This window comes from Kwoniella dendrophila, chromosome 6 (genome assembly GCF_036810415.1).
Source record: "Kwoniella dendrophila CBS 6074 chromosome 6, complete sequence".
NCBI lineage: Eukaryota > Fungi > Basidiomycota > Tremellomycetes > Tremellales > Cryptococcaceae > Kwoniella > Kwoniella dendrophila.
The window spans coordinates 1741050-1760657 of NC_089481.1; the positions used below are offsets into that span (position 1 = coordinate 1741050).

At 38.8% G+C, this 19608-nt stretch overlaps 7 protein-coding genes across 7 annotated transcripts; 4 read left to right on the forward strand and 3 right to left on the reverse strand.

Annotated features, from left to right (window-relative positions):
- Positions 1-560: 560 nt before the first annotated feature.
- Positions 561-2218, forward strand: L201_005189 (uncharacterized protein; the record flags this gene model as incomplete). Its single annotated transcript, XM_066220922.1, has 8 exons — positions 561-758; positions 856-1031; positions 1163-1294; positions 1365-1457; positions 1517-1556; positions 1636-1780; positions 1860-1928; positions 2022-2218. The coding sequence occupies 8 exons, from the start codon at positions 561-563 to the stop codon at positions 2216-2218; spliced, it is 1050 nt and encodes a 349-aa protein (XP_066077019.1).
- An 863-nt stretch (positions 2219-3081) lies between these two features.
- On the forward strand, positions 3082-3990 carry L201_005190 (uncharacterized protein; the record flags this gene model as incomplete). Its single annotated transcript, XM_066220923.1, has 1 exon — positions 3082-3990. The coding sequence occupies one exon, from the start codon at positions 3082-3084 to the stop codon at positions 3988-3990; it is 909 nt and encodes a 302-aa protein (XP_066077020.1).
- Positions 3991-4630: 640 nt separating this feature from the next.
- L201_005191 (uncharacterized protein) lies at positions 4631-5542 on the forward strand (the record flags this gene model as incomplete). Its single annotated transcript, XM_066220924.1, has 1 exon — positions 4631-5542. The coding sequence occupies one exon, from the start codon at positions 4631-4633 to the stop codon at positions 5540-5542; it is 912 nt and encodes a 303-aa protein (XP_066077021.1).
- Positions 5543-5885: 343 nt separating this feature from the next.
- Positions 5886-7978, reverse strand: L201_005192 (uncharacterized protein; the record flags this gene model as incomplete). The annotated part of the gene is made up of 11 exons (XM_066220925.1): positions 5886-6074; positions 6177-6329; positions 6412-6508; positions 6628-6690; positions 6786-6821; positions 6929-7050; positions 7105-7131; positions 7197-7278; positions 7354-7427; positions 7516-7674; positions 7766-7978. 11 exons carry the CDS (start codon positions 7976-7978, stop codon positions 5886-5888), a joined length of 1215 nt encoding a protein of 404 aa, XP_066077022.1.
- A 726-nt stretch (positions 7979-8704) lies between these two features.
- On the reverse strand, positions 8705-10064 carry L201_005193 (uncharacterized protein; the record flags this gene model as incomplete). Its single annotated transcript, XM_066220926.1, has 5 exons — positions 8705-8840; positions 8921-8991; positions 9079-9531; positions 9611-9796; positions 9888-10064. The coding sequence occupies 5 exons, from the start codon at positions 10062-10064 to the stop codon at positions 8705-8707; spliced, it is 1023 nt and encodes a 340-aa protein (XP_066077023.1).
- Positions 10065-10735: 671 nt separating this feature from the next.
- L201_005194 (uncharacterized protein) lies at positions 10736-12554 on the reverse strand (the record flags this gene model as incomplete). The annotated part of the gene is made up of 7 exons (XM_066220927.1): positions 10736-10964; positions 11108-11312; positions 11423-11545; positions 11634-11894; positions 11979-12033; positions 12102-12194; positions 12303-12554. The coding sequence occupies 7 exons, from the start codon at positions 12552-12554 to the stop codon at positions 10736-10738; spliced, it is 1218 nt and encodes a 405-aa protein (XP_066077024.1).
- Positions 12555-14415: 1861 nt separating this feature from the next.
- On the forward strand, positions 14416-17675 carry L201_005195 (uncharacterized protein; the record flags this gene model as incomplete). Its single annotated transcript, XM_066220928.1, has 4 exons — positions 14416-15165; positions 15226-16470; positions 16533-16748; positions 16866-17675. 4 exons carry the CDS (start codon positions 14416-14418, stop codon positions 17673-17675), a joined length of 3021 nt encoding a protein of 1006 aa, XP_066077025.1.
- Between the last annotated feature and the right edge of the window lie 1933 nt (positions 17676-19608).

Below are 19608 nucleotides of genomic sequence, written 5' to 3' on the forward strand. Positions count from 1 at the left end.
TACAATCCGTGAAACTGTTAAGCTTTTCATCACAGCTATAAGGCGTTACCAAGCCAAGTTATAGCTTATAAAGAATGGATGTTTTTTAATGACTAAGATCTACATGCCTCCCTCATGATGATATACAGCCATTGGTGGAGGATCTGAAAAAAGATTCATCTTCGCTTATGCAGTCGGTGACTGGGATAACAATCTGACGTAAAGCTAGAAGGCTGATTCCTGCAATGAAAGTCTGTAAGCGATAAAAACTGAAGTGGAGGGGAATCTTTCATGTCATCATGATAACCTGATCATTAATTCCGATTAGATAAGTCTTGTAATCAAGACAAGAAAGTATGTAAGAAGTTATCGATGTTGGGTGGAGGTAAGATGTAATAAAAGTCATCATGGATGTGACGTCCACTTCAAGATTACATACACACATATATATATGAAAAGGCCCTGATCAGCTCTTTCCATTATTCGACTATCATCTCATTGTCAACTCATCAAGCTCATCAATCAATCTATACCTCGACCTGCACCCCAACTGACCGACAACACCACAAGCTTTTTCGACAATGTCTTTACCTGAATCTCACAAAGTCTGGCTCCTCAAAACTCGCCCAAGCGATAAATCAACGCCCAATGAATTCGAACTTACAACAAGACCTACACCTACTATCGATGATTTGAAGGAGGGTCAGGTATTAGTCAAGAACACTTCATTCGGTAATGATCCAGCTCAAAGATTATGGATGGATGGTAGTATAGATCCAGTATGTAGATATTCCCTTGTCACAATCAGCATACAACCACTACCGTTTGAGCATTATCTTGAACAAATCAATATTGACTAAAATATTTTGATTCCAGAATCGACTCTATATCGCACCTATATTAGTTGGAGATGCTGTCAGAGTATCAGCTATGGGCTCAGTAGTTCTTTCTAGATCTGATAAGTGGAAAGAAGGTGATAATGTATATGGTGATGGTGATTGGGCAGAATATTCGATTTTGGAAGACTCGGGTCCATTAACTGGAAAAGAGATGTAAGTGGACTATTCTGCTGAATCCCCTCGTTTTTGTGGGTACTAGTCAGTAGCACATCCGTGATATCTCATGCTTAATTGGTCTTCAGCCATATTTTCAATACTGAAGCTTTAATCTCATCTTGATATAGAAAAATAGCTGGTCAATCACCTTATATAACAAACTCGATACTTGGTTTAACAGGTCAAACAGCTTGGGTAGGAGCGTTTAAGGAGATGGAATTGAAACGGGAACACACTTTAGTCGTTTCAGGTGCTGCAGGGTAAGTCATGTCATCCATTAGTTGTCCAGTGTTTAACCAATACATCAACTAAAATCGTTCTCACCCCTAGCGCTGTCGGTTCTACCTTGATCCAAATTGCCAAAAAGGTGATTGGAGTCAGAAGAGTTATTGGTATTGCAGGCGGGAAAAACAAATGTGAATGGTATGTAGGATCTAAGAAATTCCGACCCACTTTAACGCTGACACCGTCATCTACCACAGGGTAAAATCAATTGGCGCAGATGAATGTGTCGATTACAAAGTAAGTATTCATCTATCCCACCTTTAATATCCGAGAGCGAGGATTGCTGTGATCGGTGCTGATATCCATGAATAAACAGGATTCAGGCTATTATCAACAACTCAAAGATCTTTTACCAGATTATGCGGATAGATTTTTCGATAATGTTGGTGGAGAAATCTTGGATAATATGCTAACACTTATCAAAAGACATGGTTTTGTCTGTGCGTGTGGTGCTATCGCATGTGAGTAGAAGGATGGTTTTTACAGAACGAGGAAAAAATGTGCTGAAGAGCCTGATGATCTAATATGATGGTCCGATAGCTTATAACGATGAGGGGATGAAATTGAAAAATTGGGGTGAATTGATATATAATCGATTTACTATCAAAGGTATGTCTATCGTTATTCATATTCCCTGGCATATGATGTTTAACTTTTACTAGATGATCAGAATAAACACTAATAAGAAAGGTTTAAAAACAGGAATGCTTATATTTGATCATGCTGAATCGCTTGATCAAGCAGTATTAGATCTATCGAGATGGATAGAAGATGGGACAATCAGTAATACAGAGAGTGAAACTGTAGTAGAAGCTAAATTCGAAGATATTCCAAAGGTGTATAATAGATTATTTAGTGGTCAGAATAAAGGTAAACTAATCACTAAGCTTGTACAGTAAGATGGTTTCTCTTTCAAGATAGATCGAAATGTAGCTTATATATCCGAATATGTGCAAAAAGGAAATGTAAAACATGACGTTTCGACCTGATAAACAGCTATTCTCAGAAACAGGAATGGATTTCCAACTCAGCTACTTGTGACACAATAAATGCTTTCGTCGGTGATAAATATAATAAAGGAACGTGAAGTTGAAACTCTATCTGGACAACCGTCCTTTCTAGATCTGACTCCGTAGGAATATGCGAATGCTGGGAGTGTATAGGTTATTTACAAATTGACTCAACGTCGCCCAGTAGCCCAAGTATATACAGGATGAACAACATTCGGCCTCCTATCAACTAAGTCATCTACGCCACTCATTTCTCACAATATTAATTTTCCCAGCCTCAAACAACCATAAAAAATCATCCAGCCTCACAAATTTCGATTAAGAACATGCGCAACATCCTTACAAGTTTTGTCAGCAAGGCAAAGTCTCGACGGTCATGTAGTCCCAATTCAGCTTCATCCGCTTACAACATCTCTCGTCCTATTGCTGTGAGCGATTCACCACAACGGGTGAACTTTAATGGCTATTGTCCTCGACCACCTATTCGTACCTATCAAGCTCAAATCAGTAACTACCATCGTATTCTGCTTCAATCATCAGAACAGCCACTTCCACCCTCTCAGACCACCAAATATGATCTCTCTCAAGCTCAAATCCCACGCCAAGAGTTTCCCTTTCCTAAATCTCATGAACACATATCGTCCGATACTTATTTCCAAGATTTCTCCGCTGTAAATCACACGAGTGAAACTGATTTTAAAGAATATCTGACAACATGGTACGACGTACAGAAGACAAAACTTGAAATTGAAATGGTCCAACGCAAAGAGCTGATTAGGATAGCTGATTTGGATGTAGGATCACAAGAAAAATCTTCATATCAAGCTGAAAGCGAATATAAGGAATCTGTAAGAAGGTATGGATATTCCGATAGGAGAACCAGGATCAAAAGAAGTGAATGGGAGAATGCAGAGATTGAAAGAAGAGAAGCTTATAATAAAAGATACATGAATGAACATGGTGCAGATTGGATCGAACGGAAAATGTCAAAATTGGAATTAGATAAATCTCATTTATCTGTTGGTCTAACGACCAGAACAGAAAATTGGTTTGAGAAGTTGTCAGCATATGATCCATCTTTTAGAGAATACCTAGAATCTATAGATAAGATGACTCAATTACTTGGAATCAGAAACTTAATCGAAAATGATACGCAAGAAATACCAGCGGTAAATGAAGCTGAGAATCGAGGTCCAGATATTCCTATACAAGACTCGGCCCAGGTATCGAGGTGGTCAGATTTCTCCTCAAACTCATATACCGTTCCTGACTTCGATTGCAATGTTGATCAAGATTATCAGACTACCGAAGTTCAGAACCGATTTTCAGCTGGAGATCTCGCTACCGGCCAAGAGGTCAACGGTCTGCTCTTCCCATCTACTGACGACCAATCTTCTCCTACACTGGATAGGGATAGTTCATATCACAGTTCACAGAGCGATAGACGATCGATATCTGGAGTTAGGCATCTCCATGAAAACAGATCTTCCTCTACTGATGATAGTATACGATTTATGGCAGCGCATCCCACAGCCACGAACGTCAATACGAATGCTGAATCCGAGGATCCTATGAATATTCAAGAGTCGATCAAGTCAAAATTATCACGAGCTCTCAACAAAATCCCAAAGAAGCTTAATACTTCATTAGTCATTGGCTAAAACTATATAAGTTGAATACCCGTATAGTGAATGGCTTGTCTGTTTCTGAAATTCTTCTTTTGATGACCTCCTTTATGCAAGTATGATACTGTAAGCCGTAACCAGTTTGAATATAGCGGACTCTTCCTTTTAATTCCTTTGGACCCGAAACTACACCGATAAAAAGAAGTGAAGGAGGTGTCTTACTGTATCCATCAGAGAGCTGAGGGCTGATTCATTCTGATACTGTATATACTATAATGAATAGTATGACAGATATGTACAGTATGTCTTCTATTCCAGAAAACCGAAAAGTATTGCTTTATATCCACAAATACTGCTTAGCTCTCACCGGACTACCAATCTCATAAACAACTGCCAACAGTACATACCCCTTCTTAAAGAAAAACATAACACGATAAAAGTAAATTGAAGGAAGAAAATGCAAAGAGTTAAAAGTAAATTATCAAATTACAGTGAGGCGTTCACCTCATGGGCTCGGTCAACGCGATCACGAATGACATCGTTTCGACAATCATCATCATCATCACGTCTTTCAGATCAATATATGCGGGATCCCATATACGATACGGCGAATAGGGACTCGTCTCAACCATCAAATCAATATAATCAATATCCAACTCAGCATTATACAACAAATATGTCATCGGTGCAATCATCATACCGAAACCCCGGACATGTAATATATTCTGGTTTAGGGGAACCCGTGAAAGATTTTGAGGATAACCGTGTCTCCCTTAGTAATCATCAACAGCAAACGTTAAATAGAGTTTACAATCCCATAATTGTGAACAGTCATCGCCGTGTAGAAAAGTTATCTTCGTCACGTATGGAGCAAGCATCAATTGCATCATCTATGACTAATCGTAGAGAGTTCTTACAATCGAAATTAGAAGCTTTTTCTCATCATTATGATTCAAGAAATGAGAATGATACAAGATATATTTCTTTGAGAGACGAATTTCAAGAAATTTCTTTTCAAGAGACAAAAGCGAAGAATCGTCTAAAGAATACTAATAATGATGTAAAAGTAGAAGAGTATAAATTGAAGAGATATAAAGAAGATTATTACAATCTCATTTCAGGTTTCCCAATTGTCAGAAGAAGAGATGATACTCAAATGACTGAGTTTGATCCAGATTGGGAAAGCTATTGTGATTCTGTACACGAAATAACAAAAAGATTAGGACACCAATTAAGAGAAACAGTTGATGATGATTCTTTATCAGAAGATGGTGAAGCCAATCACGCGGGAATCAATTCATGGATTTCTGAACATCCAGCATCGCCTTCAGATTATGAACAAGCAATAACCAGTAAAATTTCCTCTGATTGTGATGACGATCTCAGCCAAGTTGCCAAGATTTACAGCTCGATTATTGGTTCATCTCTTGATGAAGATACTTATTCAGATGGTTGCAGCAATATATCGCCCGCAAGTGCTACATCTGTAGAACCTATTTCATTAGGATCTCATACAGAAAATCTCAGAACTATTTCAGACAATAGTCATTCCGAAGCCTCATCTTCGAATAATCAAACTTACACTTGAAATTCAAACACCCCAAGAACAGGATCTACAGATAATTATTAGTTTAGTTGAATTTCCCAGCTATCTGACAATTCCATTAGATCTAGTTAAAATGTAGAGGTTTATAGTAATAGTGGCGACAAGCATAATAATCATATGGCTCATAACTACTCCCTTTGCCATGCTGTACCCTCGTGTAAAATGTGATTCGAATCAGATGATAATGAATGCGTTGATGGAGAAGCTCAACTATACATGCACAACAACTATACTGCTTTCTTCCTGACAAAGGAACTAGGCTGCGCGATATTAATAGATCAGCAGGTATGACACAAAGACGAGCAAGGCAGACTCACAATTACTGTCACTGGTTGCGAGATCTTTGATCTAAAACTTTAGTCTGCACTTCCTGTTCTTTCGATTCCCCTAAAACAATTTCCCCCAGTTCCTCCTCTGGTGTCATTTCGAACGATGATGCTTCAGGATCAGCAAATATCGCAGAAGGCGTACGATTGATTGATTTCTTGAATAGGAATGGCTGTAGGCGATAAGTCTGTCAAAAAGTCAGATCTACTGATCAGCGCGTATTCCAGATGACTCGCAAGTGTTGTGAATAAATTCATACTAAAGAATGAGGATAAAGGTCTCTACTCACCTCTTGAATAGTTTCCGTTTGTACATGTATCTCTGCCTGTATGGAATTGGGAGTTTGAAATCTATCTAAAGTACGTCGTGAAGCTTGAGCTCTAAGTCTATCAGTCAGAGTCGTCTTGTGAGATGATGATTGTTGAGGTAAACCCGTTTGATCCTGTATAATCGATTTTAAGCCATTAATTCAGCTATCCTACTCGTCATACCACAAAAAAGCAATTCAAAAGCCCCGAACTCACAGGCTGGGTGTCCTTCTGAGCGATTAAATCATTGTGCAAGTAATGTCTGGCATTCAGAATACCTAAAAGAGCGATTGCGTACACTTTCGGAGTTGACCTAAAATTACCAAATGGAGATAATTGTTTTATGAAAGCGATTAATACAAGACATCAAACAATCAGGTCCGAAGTCTACTAATCATGAAAACCAGATTGACAAGTAACATATTTACTCACATAAGCATAACGGTAAAATTCCACCTTCTAACTGTAAGAAAGCCTATCATGACACCTAAAGAACTACAAATGATAATAATGAAATTCATATGATGACCTTAGCGTTTAACCTAGATGACTGAGTGATTCGGGTCAAGATAAGACCACCGTAGACTCACAACAAAGTAGGAAACAGTTGAGCTTGTATTGATATTCTATTTATGCGGACGCAAATGAAGTTAATCAAGAACAATAATCAACAGTGTATTCGAAAATCCAGATACTGATTTCATAAAAACGAGAGATGTTGGAGGCAACTTACACGATAAATTTCTTTATGACTCTATCGGTTTTTGCGAAACCTTTACCGGTGACTCTTCTTTTTAGAAGGGCCCAGCAAATCGTTCCAGTGACAATCAGATCTGTTATTACTACAATCGATAGCTTCTCAAAAAAGGTCAGCTAGGTTGATCAACACATATAATGTCGAATACATACCCAGGATACTAAGATAGCTGTAAATGCCTAGAGATCGAGGATCTTGTTAGTAACGACAGTATATGTATGGAATAAACCTCTATCGTACTTACAGGCTGATCCTTTAGTAGAGGTCCTGAGACTATTACTGGAGCTTTAATTCTCAGCGCTAGGCAATTCCCGAATGATATTAACCTGTTTTGCCAAAGAAACAAAATCAATCAGATCTGAGGGATAATCACTGTCTATAAGAGATCTGATTTGACTTACAATATGGGACAAATCATCCATCCAAACCATCTTGGATTACCCAAAAGTGTGTATGCTCTATGTGCGAAGAATCCCTTTAACAATAATGGCAATTCTTAATGTCAGCACTGATGACACGGCATCTACTGGAGATCTGAGAAGGCTGTATTAGAGGATGCTTACAGTAACTGGGATCAACACTAATCCTCCAGTAAATAATAATGTTGATATCCATTCAAAATTGTAAAAATTGACATATACATCAAAACCATAGGCGAAAAGATTCAACATCCAACGAGCTGTTAAAGCTGTGTATGCTGTACAACCTAAGAAAGTCCACCACTACATTTATTTATCCATTCATTCCAGATTAGCTATTTGGGGGAAAAGAAGTGATAGAAACCTAGTTGGATCTCATATTATTCAAACTCACGACTAATAGTTTTATGGATGTCCTTTCAGTTTGATAAGACATAGTATACCATTGTAGGAATTGTAAAGCTAAAAGACCATATGCGAAACCATCCGCACCATAACCTATAAGATAAGGACCAAATGCTAAACCTGGATTTGGTTGAAATTGCGCTTGAGCCTGCTTTTCAAGTTGATCTTGAGTATATGTACCGATCAATTCCTGTAAATCCATTTTGTGTGTGTTCAAGCGACTTTTAGAAATGAGAAGAAAAATCTAGGTGAGAAATGTTGGTACGCCAGTTCCCACCGGTCTTTCTACACCACACAGAAGAATCTTACAAGGTGATATTACAGAAGTTGGTCTAAAGCTGAATGAACCACTCTTAACTGGTCACAACACTGAGAAGATTGAGATTGAAATAACAAGTGAATCTATAACGTTATTGTAAGACTATGTCGAGGTGAAGGAAAGAGGTTGATATGAATATATGAATAAAGTATTTCGTAAACAACAATGATGGTTTCTTGATATAATACTTAACATCAACATTGTTGTTATAGTTGTAGTTGTAGGGATTACGATTACAGCTGAAATCCTCAAAGTCGAATCTATGAAACTTCCCATTCCGGATTTTATTTGTTTATTCTTACTGTTTACGTGCGATAAATGCGTAATGTTTTGACTGAAATGCCGTTATCCTCGTATAATCATTTTCAAAATTTTTTCACCCAACAAACAAGTATGCCGGTTCCTGATCATCGGTAATTGTACCTGGGTGTTACTAACCCCTTTCTGTATGCGTATGAAGGAAATCAACTCGAATCCATTGTGATGCTTTTGACATATGACATGGATTGAAATACATATAATCATAAACATAATACGATGTTATGCTCATCAGCAAGCCTAGAATTCTCATCCAGAGCCATCGACCCTGAAGCCAGTTTAGGCCTCTTATCATGATTGTAAATTGGTACTCGTCAAAACACATTCACCGTCCACCAAGGTGAATCCATCTTCGCAACCTGATACTACACATTTACCATCCGAGCAAGTCACAAAACCTGGAAGTACACCTGGCATTGCTGTACAACTACGAATCGACGTTCTGAGTGAGTGTTTGACAATCAATTCAAACAAGTATGAGTTATAGTCAGATGACCAGCGACTTACTCAATACCTCGCGTATGTCTACCATGAATACAGCCACCACAGGACTCCAGCTCCGAGGTGGTATCGATGCACTGAAAGGACAACAGACTATTTCGTAAGCATATTGATTCGTACTAGATCCATAGTCTTAAGTGTAGTCGGCCATTCCCATCACTTACCTCATAATCACCATAAAGGTCATCCTTTGAGATCGGACAAGGTTTTAAACCTTTTGGGCAGAATTTGTCGTTTCTGTCTTTACCACCGTTAATATCAAGTCGTAAGGATAATTGTCTTTCTCTTTTCTCTTTATTTCTTTTTCTAGCAGCAGCTTGACTTGGTGATATTGGTTCATTATATTTATAAACGAAATAAGCATCCACACTACATTCTTGTAAAACAGTTTGTGGGAAAGTTAATAAATCCTTTAAATCATAATAACATCTACAATTCCATTCTCCTGAATCGTTAATTTGGTTCAAAGTATTTTGTAATATTCTATTTTGATCATCTCTTTTAGGACAATAATCAAAACATCTTTCAATTCTTTCAATTTCAACTGGAGAAGGTAAATCTGGATTCATCATTGAATAACATCCTTTAAATGAGAAATCGGTAAATGTCAAATATGCCTATTTTTCCATAGCGTCAGTGGAAAAAAAAATCCAATAGACATGTAAAAGTATCGATTGACCTCTTATCCAGACTTACCCCATATTTCTCACCTGTCACACCAGCATCACAACTACCATCAGTACTACCAACCATCCATTGATTGATTGGTGGTTCGATTTGTGAACATCTACAGTGGGGAACAGCAAGTTCTGGGAATTGTGAATCAATGGTATACCAGAAAAAGGCATATGTTGAAGTAATCTCGGATTCAGTACAAGTTGCCTATATCATATATGATCAACTTACATTCAGCGAGACAGTACATCGAAGCCAATCCAGAACGATTAGGTAACTTAGGTGAACTGAAACTCACAGTACATAATTCTCTATTGGTATAAGGTAAATTGAATTCTTCAGGATTTAAACCTGTAGGCTCGCCACTAGCTGGTACCCTAAAACATCCTACATAACCTTTAGCAAAGGTTTGTCCTAAAGTTACAGGCAGAAAGGCCATGATCAATAACACGGTGAAACCAAGTAACTGTATCATCTTGACTTATAGCTTAAGTGAGATTTTGAAAACCAATTTACGCTTATAGTACTTAGGGAGTAAGAAAGAAGAAAATTCGATTTGCTCGGTTAGGTTATCCCTTTTTATCGTCTGATCAAGAACCTTGATTCGTTCAGTTCTGTCGGGCATTATCGTAAGATATAGCTCATGACGATATATAAGCGTGTTTGACGATCGTAGGATCGTCGCTCAAGTAGAATTCGAAATTCCCACGATTCCTCAGCTCAGCGATATCACTAATCTAAATCTGGAAAATGTGATGAGGGCTTGATCATTTGTGATTTTCTCCTCTTGTGTGTATCCTATAAAGAGTTTCATGTCATCTCGATCATTAAGCCTAACGAGGAAGTCAGTTAGTCATGTGGTGTGATGATGCCAATCTTCGCCGATCAGTGGTCAGGTTTAATATCTTCTTTACTACGCATATATTTTCCGATATACACAACATGACATACCATTTCATGATCAGATTAAGGCATAATTTATCCGTTTTATCGATACCTCTACTATACAAGATCTACTAGTCTTTTCTATATGTATATATACGTCTAATACATCTAATCAGGCATCCGCCATCGTTATCCATACTCCATATGGAATATCTAAGCTAATTTTTACGTAATTCTTTTTTTGCTTGGTGATTGATGAGCTTAAGCAGCAGTGACATGTTCTTGAGATTCACCGTCTTTACCTTCAGGGTTCCATTCAGGTACTTTGAATGACCATGATTTACCTTCATCAATTTTACCTCTATGAATACCTGTGATTGTATCTCTTATAGTTTTGATTATTGGATTTGATGGTATAGTATATGTTTTACCTTCATATGTAATTTCACCAACTTGAACAACTACTACACCTGTTCCACAACCAAACATTCTATTTATACATCAAAGATTAATTGAATGGTTAGCGCTTGTGACATATATTTTGTGGACTGAAAGGTTCATGGTATTGATATGATCGTCGAAAAGAAAAATAATTGAATGGCATGATGAAATGAGTATAAAGGTTAAGCTTACCCTTTCAAAGTACAGTCTTCTAAACCCTGAATGATCTCCGGCATACTAATATCTCTTTCTACAATTCTAATGTTTTTGGGTATGCCTTCAAGCGGGAAATCTTTTTTACCTGAAGCGTGATCTTGAAGTAATTCAATGATTGATTCTCTTGTTACACCAGGAAGTACAATACCATTATCTAATGACATAGTAGTGAATTCAAGGACTATGATGGGTTTTCCGGAGTTAGTATCAAACCATATTGAGAGTTAGATTTGATAACCACATATGATTATGTACTGGACTGACTTAAGAACAAAAAGGGAGGTGACTTACATCCGTCAGGTGCTTCCTTAATGATAAAAACATTCATTGCTCCAGCTTCAGATATGAAATCTTCTTTACCGTGGAGCCAAAGTGACATTGCGTATCCGGGCTTCTTGGCAACGTTTACGGTACCTAAAGGATAGTAGATTATCGTAAATGAAGACTGAAACGATCTCGAAGGTTGATTATAAATTGAAAGATTTTAGTTACAATGACTCACCATAATTAGCACCCAATTTATAACTACCTGTACCTCCTGGCCAAGCTCTGATGAATTCTTTACATGCATCCAATTTAATCCCTGTATCAAGACCTTCAGCAGAAGGATATAAACCTAAACCTAAATTTAATGATGTAGCAACATATAATAAAGCTTCACTTGCATATGCGTCTTCTTTTATACCGAATCCTTCAGATGTTTCTAATAATGTTGGTCTGATGTATAAATTGGATCCATCTGTATTTGGTACAAGAGGTTTTTCTATGGAAATTGAAAAAGTCAGGATTTTCGAATCTGTCTCCCTCGTTATGGTGATGTGAAAATCGCTTTTTATTTTCGACTTACCTAAAGCCATAAGTTTAGCAAATAATTCAAGGAGTTCATCATTGTCCCATTCGCACTAAAATAAACACCGTAGCCATGTTAGTACCAAGTCTTTGCAACATACCTCATTAGTATTCCACTTACGGGAAGACCAAGTCTTGAAGCTGATCTCTTGAGTCTATCAAAGTTTTTGTTTGGTCTAAAAAGTCTAATATCACCTTCATCTGTCTTGTAACACTATGACAACAGATATTGTGTCAGCATGATTAAGAGCAGAGGTAGATAAAATTACGCTATCTAATTCATAAATGTACTCCGTACTCCAACCGAGAATATACAACTTACTTTCATACCTTCAAAGCAAGTAACAGCATATTGTAAAACACCTGCTAAAGGATCAAAGGATAAATCTTGTCTGGGACCAATTTTAGGTTGCCCCCAACCTGAAACTCTATTCCAAGGTATAGTTAACATATATCTTCCATGTGATTCTTTTCCTGGTGGTACAACATGTGTAGGTGGTAAAGGTGTGAAAAAAAGTGATGATGCTTTAATTGGTGATGCACCTCGAGGTCCTTTTCCATTGGTTACTGTCATTGTGTCGAATTCCTCTACTGTTTTTTATGTTGGCAATGAATATTATGGGAAAACCAGATTTTTGCTTGGTGAAAATTGTAGATTGATGAATGTATTTTATAGTCTCTTGGTAAATGATAACTTTTCTACCAAAGTCCCGTTGATGGAGTATCGAGTCAAAAGATAAATAAAGATAAGAATGTAAGTTCAACTTTTTTCGAATTTTGAATTGATCGTCGTCTATGCGGCTATTACAGTATGATGTGGGTTCCGTCCAACTTTTTACCGACACGGCAATGTCCGCTCAATTGAACCCTCATGCATGATGAGGTATTAATCCATTATTACGATATGACTACAAATGTTTAAATGTCATTCATTACAAGCAGTTTGTATTCTTCATTACGCTATCCCATTCTAATAGCATGTTAATGTTGAGTGATGTTGATACAATGCTTCTTCTCTCATCAGTTTGAACATTCAATCTCCAGTTGTTCAGGTTTCCGATATGTTTGAGAACACCCGAAGTGATCGGTTGGACGTTATGTACAACAAAAGTAGGTCAGCATCCTCGACTTAGTCATAGTCACTAAACACAGCTGATACAATGTTCTAGAACCGCTGATAATGTCCTACAAGCAGAAAAGGGGGTACTGTCCAATGCAGCAGATAGATGACTATTCCCCCAAACTCAATATCAGAGAGACCCCCTATCACACACCAGTATGTCCAAGATCCTCATCAGTCAATACCCCACTTCAACGTTGACTTCACCTCGCTCAACATCATCCAGCCGTCAACCGCTGATTTTTTTTAGTTATGAAAGTGGACCTAGAATCGTGGAGTCTCCAAAGCACAACCTTTCAGCGGACACGTGTAGCCGTATATCAGATAAACAACGCCACATACTAAGCACCGTATATGTCCGATGATTGTCGGTGATATCCTACCATTTATATTTTACCTGATTTGGAATTGAGGGTCCTTGACTTGATATGCGCGTGGTGTATTTTTATCTCATTCCTCTGCGTTTCTGCCTTTGTCTATAGGAAAGATAAACACGTAAACTTATCGCCACTAACTAATGAGGGATACCTTTGATATGTTATTTTATACAAGTTTGAGGTAAAACTCCCTTAGTACCTCATGTTCATTGGAATAACACAATAACACCGCGTAATTACACCATACACCATACACCATACACCATACACCATACACCATATTAACAATAACAATAACAACAAGTTGTAAACAAATTGACTACTTTCATCTTGAACATTACTTTCATCACCTTGTCCACTTTATACATAGTAACATATCATTGCATCATCACATATAGACAACCATCATCTTCAGCATCTTGCATCTTGCAGCTACAATAGAACCACAAAAGAACACTCACATACCTTGACTCACATACTAGGTTCGTATAAACATACTCCCTTCCCACTTGCCCCTCTTTCGAGTCATATCATTTCCGCGCGTACCAACTTCATAATCCCATTGTCGTACTCACCTTCATCGCTATTGCTCTTCACATACCTTTTACAATAAGGGTACATCCAACTAACGGTGGATGTCAATCTTGTTTAGCATATCATAACATCCATAACTATCAGCGAAGATTGTTCAAAACGATTTCGATAACACCTTTGTTCGGTTTAGTGGAGGTGTAGAATAGAAGGTAGTCAGTCTGGACGATAAGAGAAGGGTTCATTGACAGACTCAATCATTACAAACCTCAACTTGATCATACAAAAAGATCAATACAGTAGATTATACAAGTTTCTCAGCTATATCGACATATACCACTTCGGCCGATCTCATTCTTATCGATAGTATACCTACTTCATAACTATCGACTAAAACATACCTTATAATGGTTTCTCCCCCATCAACCCTACCTTCACCTACACCGTCATCTTCATCTCACCATCATTATCAATCTTTGTCTAGCATACAACCTCCTCGAGTCGCTTCAGCAGCTTCAGGTGTATCCATAAATTCTATGTCAGGTAGAGAAGGTAAAGGATACAACCCATATGGAAATGGTATAAATCACACGGATCACAATTCACCAATTGGATACGGCGATTACAGTCAACATCCTGGTCAACATCCTCATTATTCAAATAATCCAGCTTCCTTCTTACCGCCCGTCACATCATCTCCACCACCCCATCCACCTCCCTACGTGCCACCACCCCAACATGCCATGGCACCAGATCCTATACATTCAATAATAAACGGCGGACCAGCAGTAATGGGTATGAGTGGACCAATGTCTTCAACTGGAATGGTAGGCGGTGCTTGGCCAAATGGTCCGATACCTAATGGCTGGAGAGGTCATCCAGCTCAACCACAAAATCAGATATTCTACGCTCGAGCGACTCTACCAAACGGTGGCGGTCATCACCTTCCTTCAAATCTAGTAGACATGTATGGCGGAGTAGGAAGGGCGTCTATATCAGGCTCATCATTAGGTGGATTAGGTCCAAGACCAGCTTCTGGATCTGGAGAAAGTAGAGATCGTCGGCGAGATAGAGAGAAAAGAGAAAAGGATGAAGATGGTGATGATCAAGAAGTGATAAGCACTATCTTCGTAGTGGGATTCCCGGATGACATGTCTGTAAGTGTACACTCATATCTCGGTTCGAAATCTGCGACAAATAGCTGATCAGTTCCGTAGGAACGAGAATTTCAAAACATATTTACCTTCGCACCTGGCTTCGAAGCCGCCACCTTGAAATTCCCATCTGGCTCTAGTGGTCGCAAAGAACCTACGGCTGCTCTTTTAGCTGAGCTTACTCAACTCGCAGCTGCACAAGCTCAAGCTCAAGCTGCTGGAGAATCTTTTGATTTCCCCCTTACTCAACCAGCTCTAGAAGAAGCTATGGCATCTTTGACGATGGCTGCTACAACATCCACTTCCTCATCCACTACACCTTCAGCTGCCATGTCACTTACCCCTTCGGCACCTTCTGGACCTATACTTGGAAATCCTGCTTTACCTACCAGACGGCAAACGATAGGATTTGCTAGATTCAAGACTCGAGCGGATGCTTTAGCTGCGCGAGAATCGTTACAAGGTAAGAAAATCGATGCGTTGACCGGAGCTACCCTTAAAGCAGAAATGGCGAAAAAAAATCTCCATACGAAGAGAACAACTTCTGGTGAAGATTTAGTTGGATTATTGCTTCGATCAGGTAGATTAGCAAATATTGTTAGTGCTTCAGGCAGCCAAATTGGTCCAGGTAGCAATATCTCTCAGAACACTTCTGGCAACTTACCACAAATCAGCAACACTCAACCACCTACAGCGTCAGCAAGGGAAGCATGGGATTCTTGGCCAAATCCCACAGCAAGCGAGAGAGAACGATCAAGTACCGATGATAGTATTAGTATGCCTCCTCCACCTCATCCACATCCTACCCAAACTCAAAATATCGTGATCAACCATCATCAAGGATATTTGTCAACTGATTCAGTCAATTCGATGCCACCACCTCAGCAACAAGCGTTCTTACCGCCTACCACAAACAATTATAACATACCTTCGTCACAATCGAATCCGTCAACCTCTCCTCCACTTTCCGTAAAATCACCTTCCCAGCGGCAAACCGACTCTAAAGCGTTATTAGCTCTTGCCGAGGAAGCCGACGAATTGGAAGGTTGGAGTGTGAATGGTGCTGTTGGAATTGGTATGATGGATGGTTATCATAGCGCTCGAGCTGGACAGTCTAATGGTAGAATACAAGATGCAGGTGCGGCGCCTGGAATACCAGGCTACAACGGGACTTTAGCAGGAAGTTACGGTGCGAGAAATGGTCAAGCAGATACATATGGGACAAGTCCTCCAGGTGGAAGCGATAGGCTATCCGAGAGCGGAAGAGGTGGTTTGAGTGCAAGTAACCCAGCTGATCAAAATCCACCGGTATGTCAAACAACTTATTTCTCCAATATAAGTATAGCAAAGCTGAAATTGCCTTTCTACAGATAAACACACTATATGTTGGCAACTTACCTGCTATTTCACCTCCTACCCATCCACCCAATTTCCTTGAAGAATCGCTCAGAGGGCTCTTTTCACGTTGCGCAGGTTTTAAACGAATGTCATTCAGACAAAAGATTAATGGGCCCATGTGCTTTGTGGAATTTGAAGAAGTTGTGTATGCCAGTCAAGCTATCAAAGATTTGTATGGACATAATTTGGTAAGTCCAACAACCACATCGCCCAGATACATCGTGACAGAAACGCCTTCGGGAGGGTCGATCAAGCGTTGCCCTCGCTTGTTTTGGATGACGTCTTACTGACGATTTTCATTACAGGGTGGCTTGGTAAAAGGCGGGATCCGATTGTCATACTCTAAAAACTCGCTTGGTCAACGTGGTAATGCTCATCCTTCAGCACTCAACACCTCAATGTTCGGAGGAATAGCTCATACAGTGGCTTTGGCCGGTATGTCTATGAACTCACCCACAAATACACCGTCACATCCTATACCTATCAACAACGGTCAAGTTGGTCAAGGATCAAATTCAGCTGGACCGACCGCCGGATATGGATTGCAACTTCAACATGGAATCCCTCAAGGGCAAATACCCGCGACGGCTGTCCCTGATCTACGACGTGACAGTAACTTCAGTAACGGAAATTCCGTTCAGGCACCACATCAAACGACCAGTTTATCCCCTACCGCTCAGCCTTTCAACATTTCTTTACCTAATCCCACATCACCTCGATCCAGTAGATATTTCCAACAACCTGGAACTACGTCTACATCGAATAAAGTGCCTTCACCGTCAGATTTAGCATCACCATCGTCATTTACAGGAACATCATCAGCTGCTGTACCTATACCAAGTAATAACAGTAATTCAACATTTCAACCTTTTTCATCATCAAACCCTTCTTCAGGATTTAGTCCGATGTCTTCACCCATAAGAACTCCCGCAAGTTTCAGTTGGAAATCTAGCGGCGCACCTCCTGGAAATAATGGTTCAGGAGTAGGAGGTTTTGGTGGTTTCGAGTTTGCTTCTACAACTGCTAATAATACCACGTTATCAAGTTTGAATGGCGCTGCAAGTGCATGGGGTGCGGGTAACGGTCATAATGGTGGTGAACAACGCCGAGAATAAGGATAGTTTTTGGGTAAAATGTTTCATCTACATCATTCTAGCTGTTCCTATCGATCATTCGTGATCGACCACAAAACCACGTTGTAAATTCCAATTCTAACATCATCCCTCGCTCTTCTGCTCGCTTTCGGTATCGTATTGTAAACTTTCATTCCTACATAATTGCATAATACAATTTTTCCTTTTGGGTTTCAGTATTTTCCGGTTTTCTATATTCGTGCTTGATTGATCTTCGTGATTTCTTCTCTGGTTTTTCTTCTCTTTCGATCATATCTTCTCCGCCCCCTTATCGTAATTTGTTATATATATCATACACTACCATATACACATACATACGCATACGCCATACATATTTATTTATATTCTAGGTTGTTCATTCAGGTTCTTCTTGGCATCTTTATCACTTGATAGATTATGTTATCTATATATATCTTTATTCCCACATTTGCCTATTGCAGCGAACAAAAAAATGCATTGGTTCCATTATTATATAATTGTTTCGAGGAATTTCCGTTGGAATATACTGCATGTATGGCATACTGCTTACTGGGTACGTAACCGAGAACAGGGTTCAGCTTGATCCAGGTATGCATGCATGCGTGGGTTTGATATGCATTTATTAGTGTTAGTCATGTATACCCTTGACTAGGACATTTAATTGAAACACCATTCAGGGGTACAATTGAGGCTTGTTGAAATTAGTTATAGGCCGTGTTGCAGATCAGATCAGATCATGAGTCGGTCGGTGGCATGATAAGGTTTACAGTGGTATGATCGCTATTTTTTAATTATGTTTACGGTGAGTATGTTTACTATAGATGCCGATTCCCAACTTTATTTTACAGTAATTGACGAGATTCCTGTACAAGCAGTGAGTAATCGTCTTGTCGGCGTTGGTTTGAAAGGTACAATATTTATATATCGCAATTATGTGCCGATCGTTTTCTTTCAGGTGACGGTAACTAGTTAGTTACGAAACATTAACAGCTTTAATTGTTTCACTTACTTTCACTTCATGATGCTTATAATTAGGTTTTTTCTTTTTTATCCTTTCTATTATCTTACGTTTATATATCTACGAGATAGCAGTACAAGGTGGGGCGAGGGCTGAAGGTGAGTTAGGGTAAATCAAAATACCTTGGTAGTTAGCCTTCACATCCAACGTTCATCTAACTTACAAGGTTCAAGATCTAACAAGTACACTACTACAAGTAACAGCAACATACTGTATTTACCGAATGCGTACTGCTCGTACAGTAGATCCTTTTTAAACATATTATGTACTGTACACATTACGGTATTACATACCTAAAGATCATCGTTTCTCTTTTTGTGTGAGACAACCAACGTCGGTATGTTCTCCCTTTTCTTGGTACACTTGTATCAACTGTATCAACCTGAAATTTTCACAGCTTCTTTTCTGTTGTTCAAAAGTCAAACTCGTTTAAAATTAGTTTAACGTAACTTGGCTCTAGACATCCCATCCATGGCCGCTTTCCTTTACGTTTCTGATTGATTATTTTTTTTCCTTGTTTCCCTTTCAGAAATGACAATCCTCTGGACGAGTACGAATATCAAGTACAGATTTACAGATCGTACTCGTAAGGTTAATAATGCTTACGAAAAAAAAAAAAAAAAAGCCAAAGATTGGAAAAAAGCTTATCATGAAGAAACGCACACGCAAGGGAATGATATATATACTTAAATTCTATATGATAAAGCGACTGATTCCCCCATTTCATCGTTCACATTTTGATATTTCTCATCTCATGGAACATCTTATATAAAAAAGATACATAATATAACTAATCTAACTTTCAGACAAGATAAAATAGCGTACTCCAAAAGATTCCCAAGATCTCTTCCACACTTACTGGTAAGATATAATTTCCCTTATACTGCGACTGGAATCAAGAGAGTAAGTAATATTGAC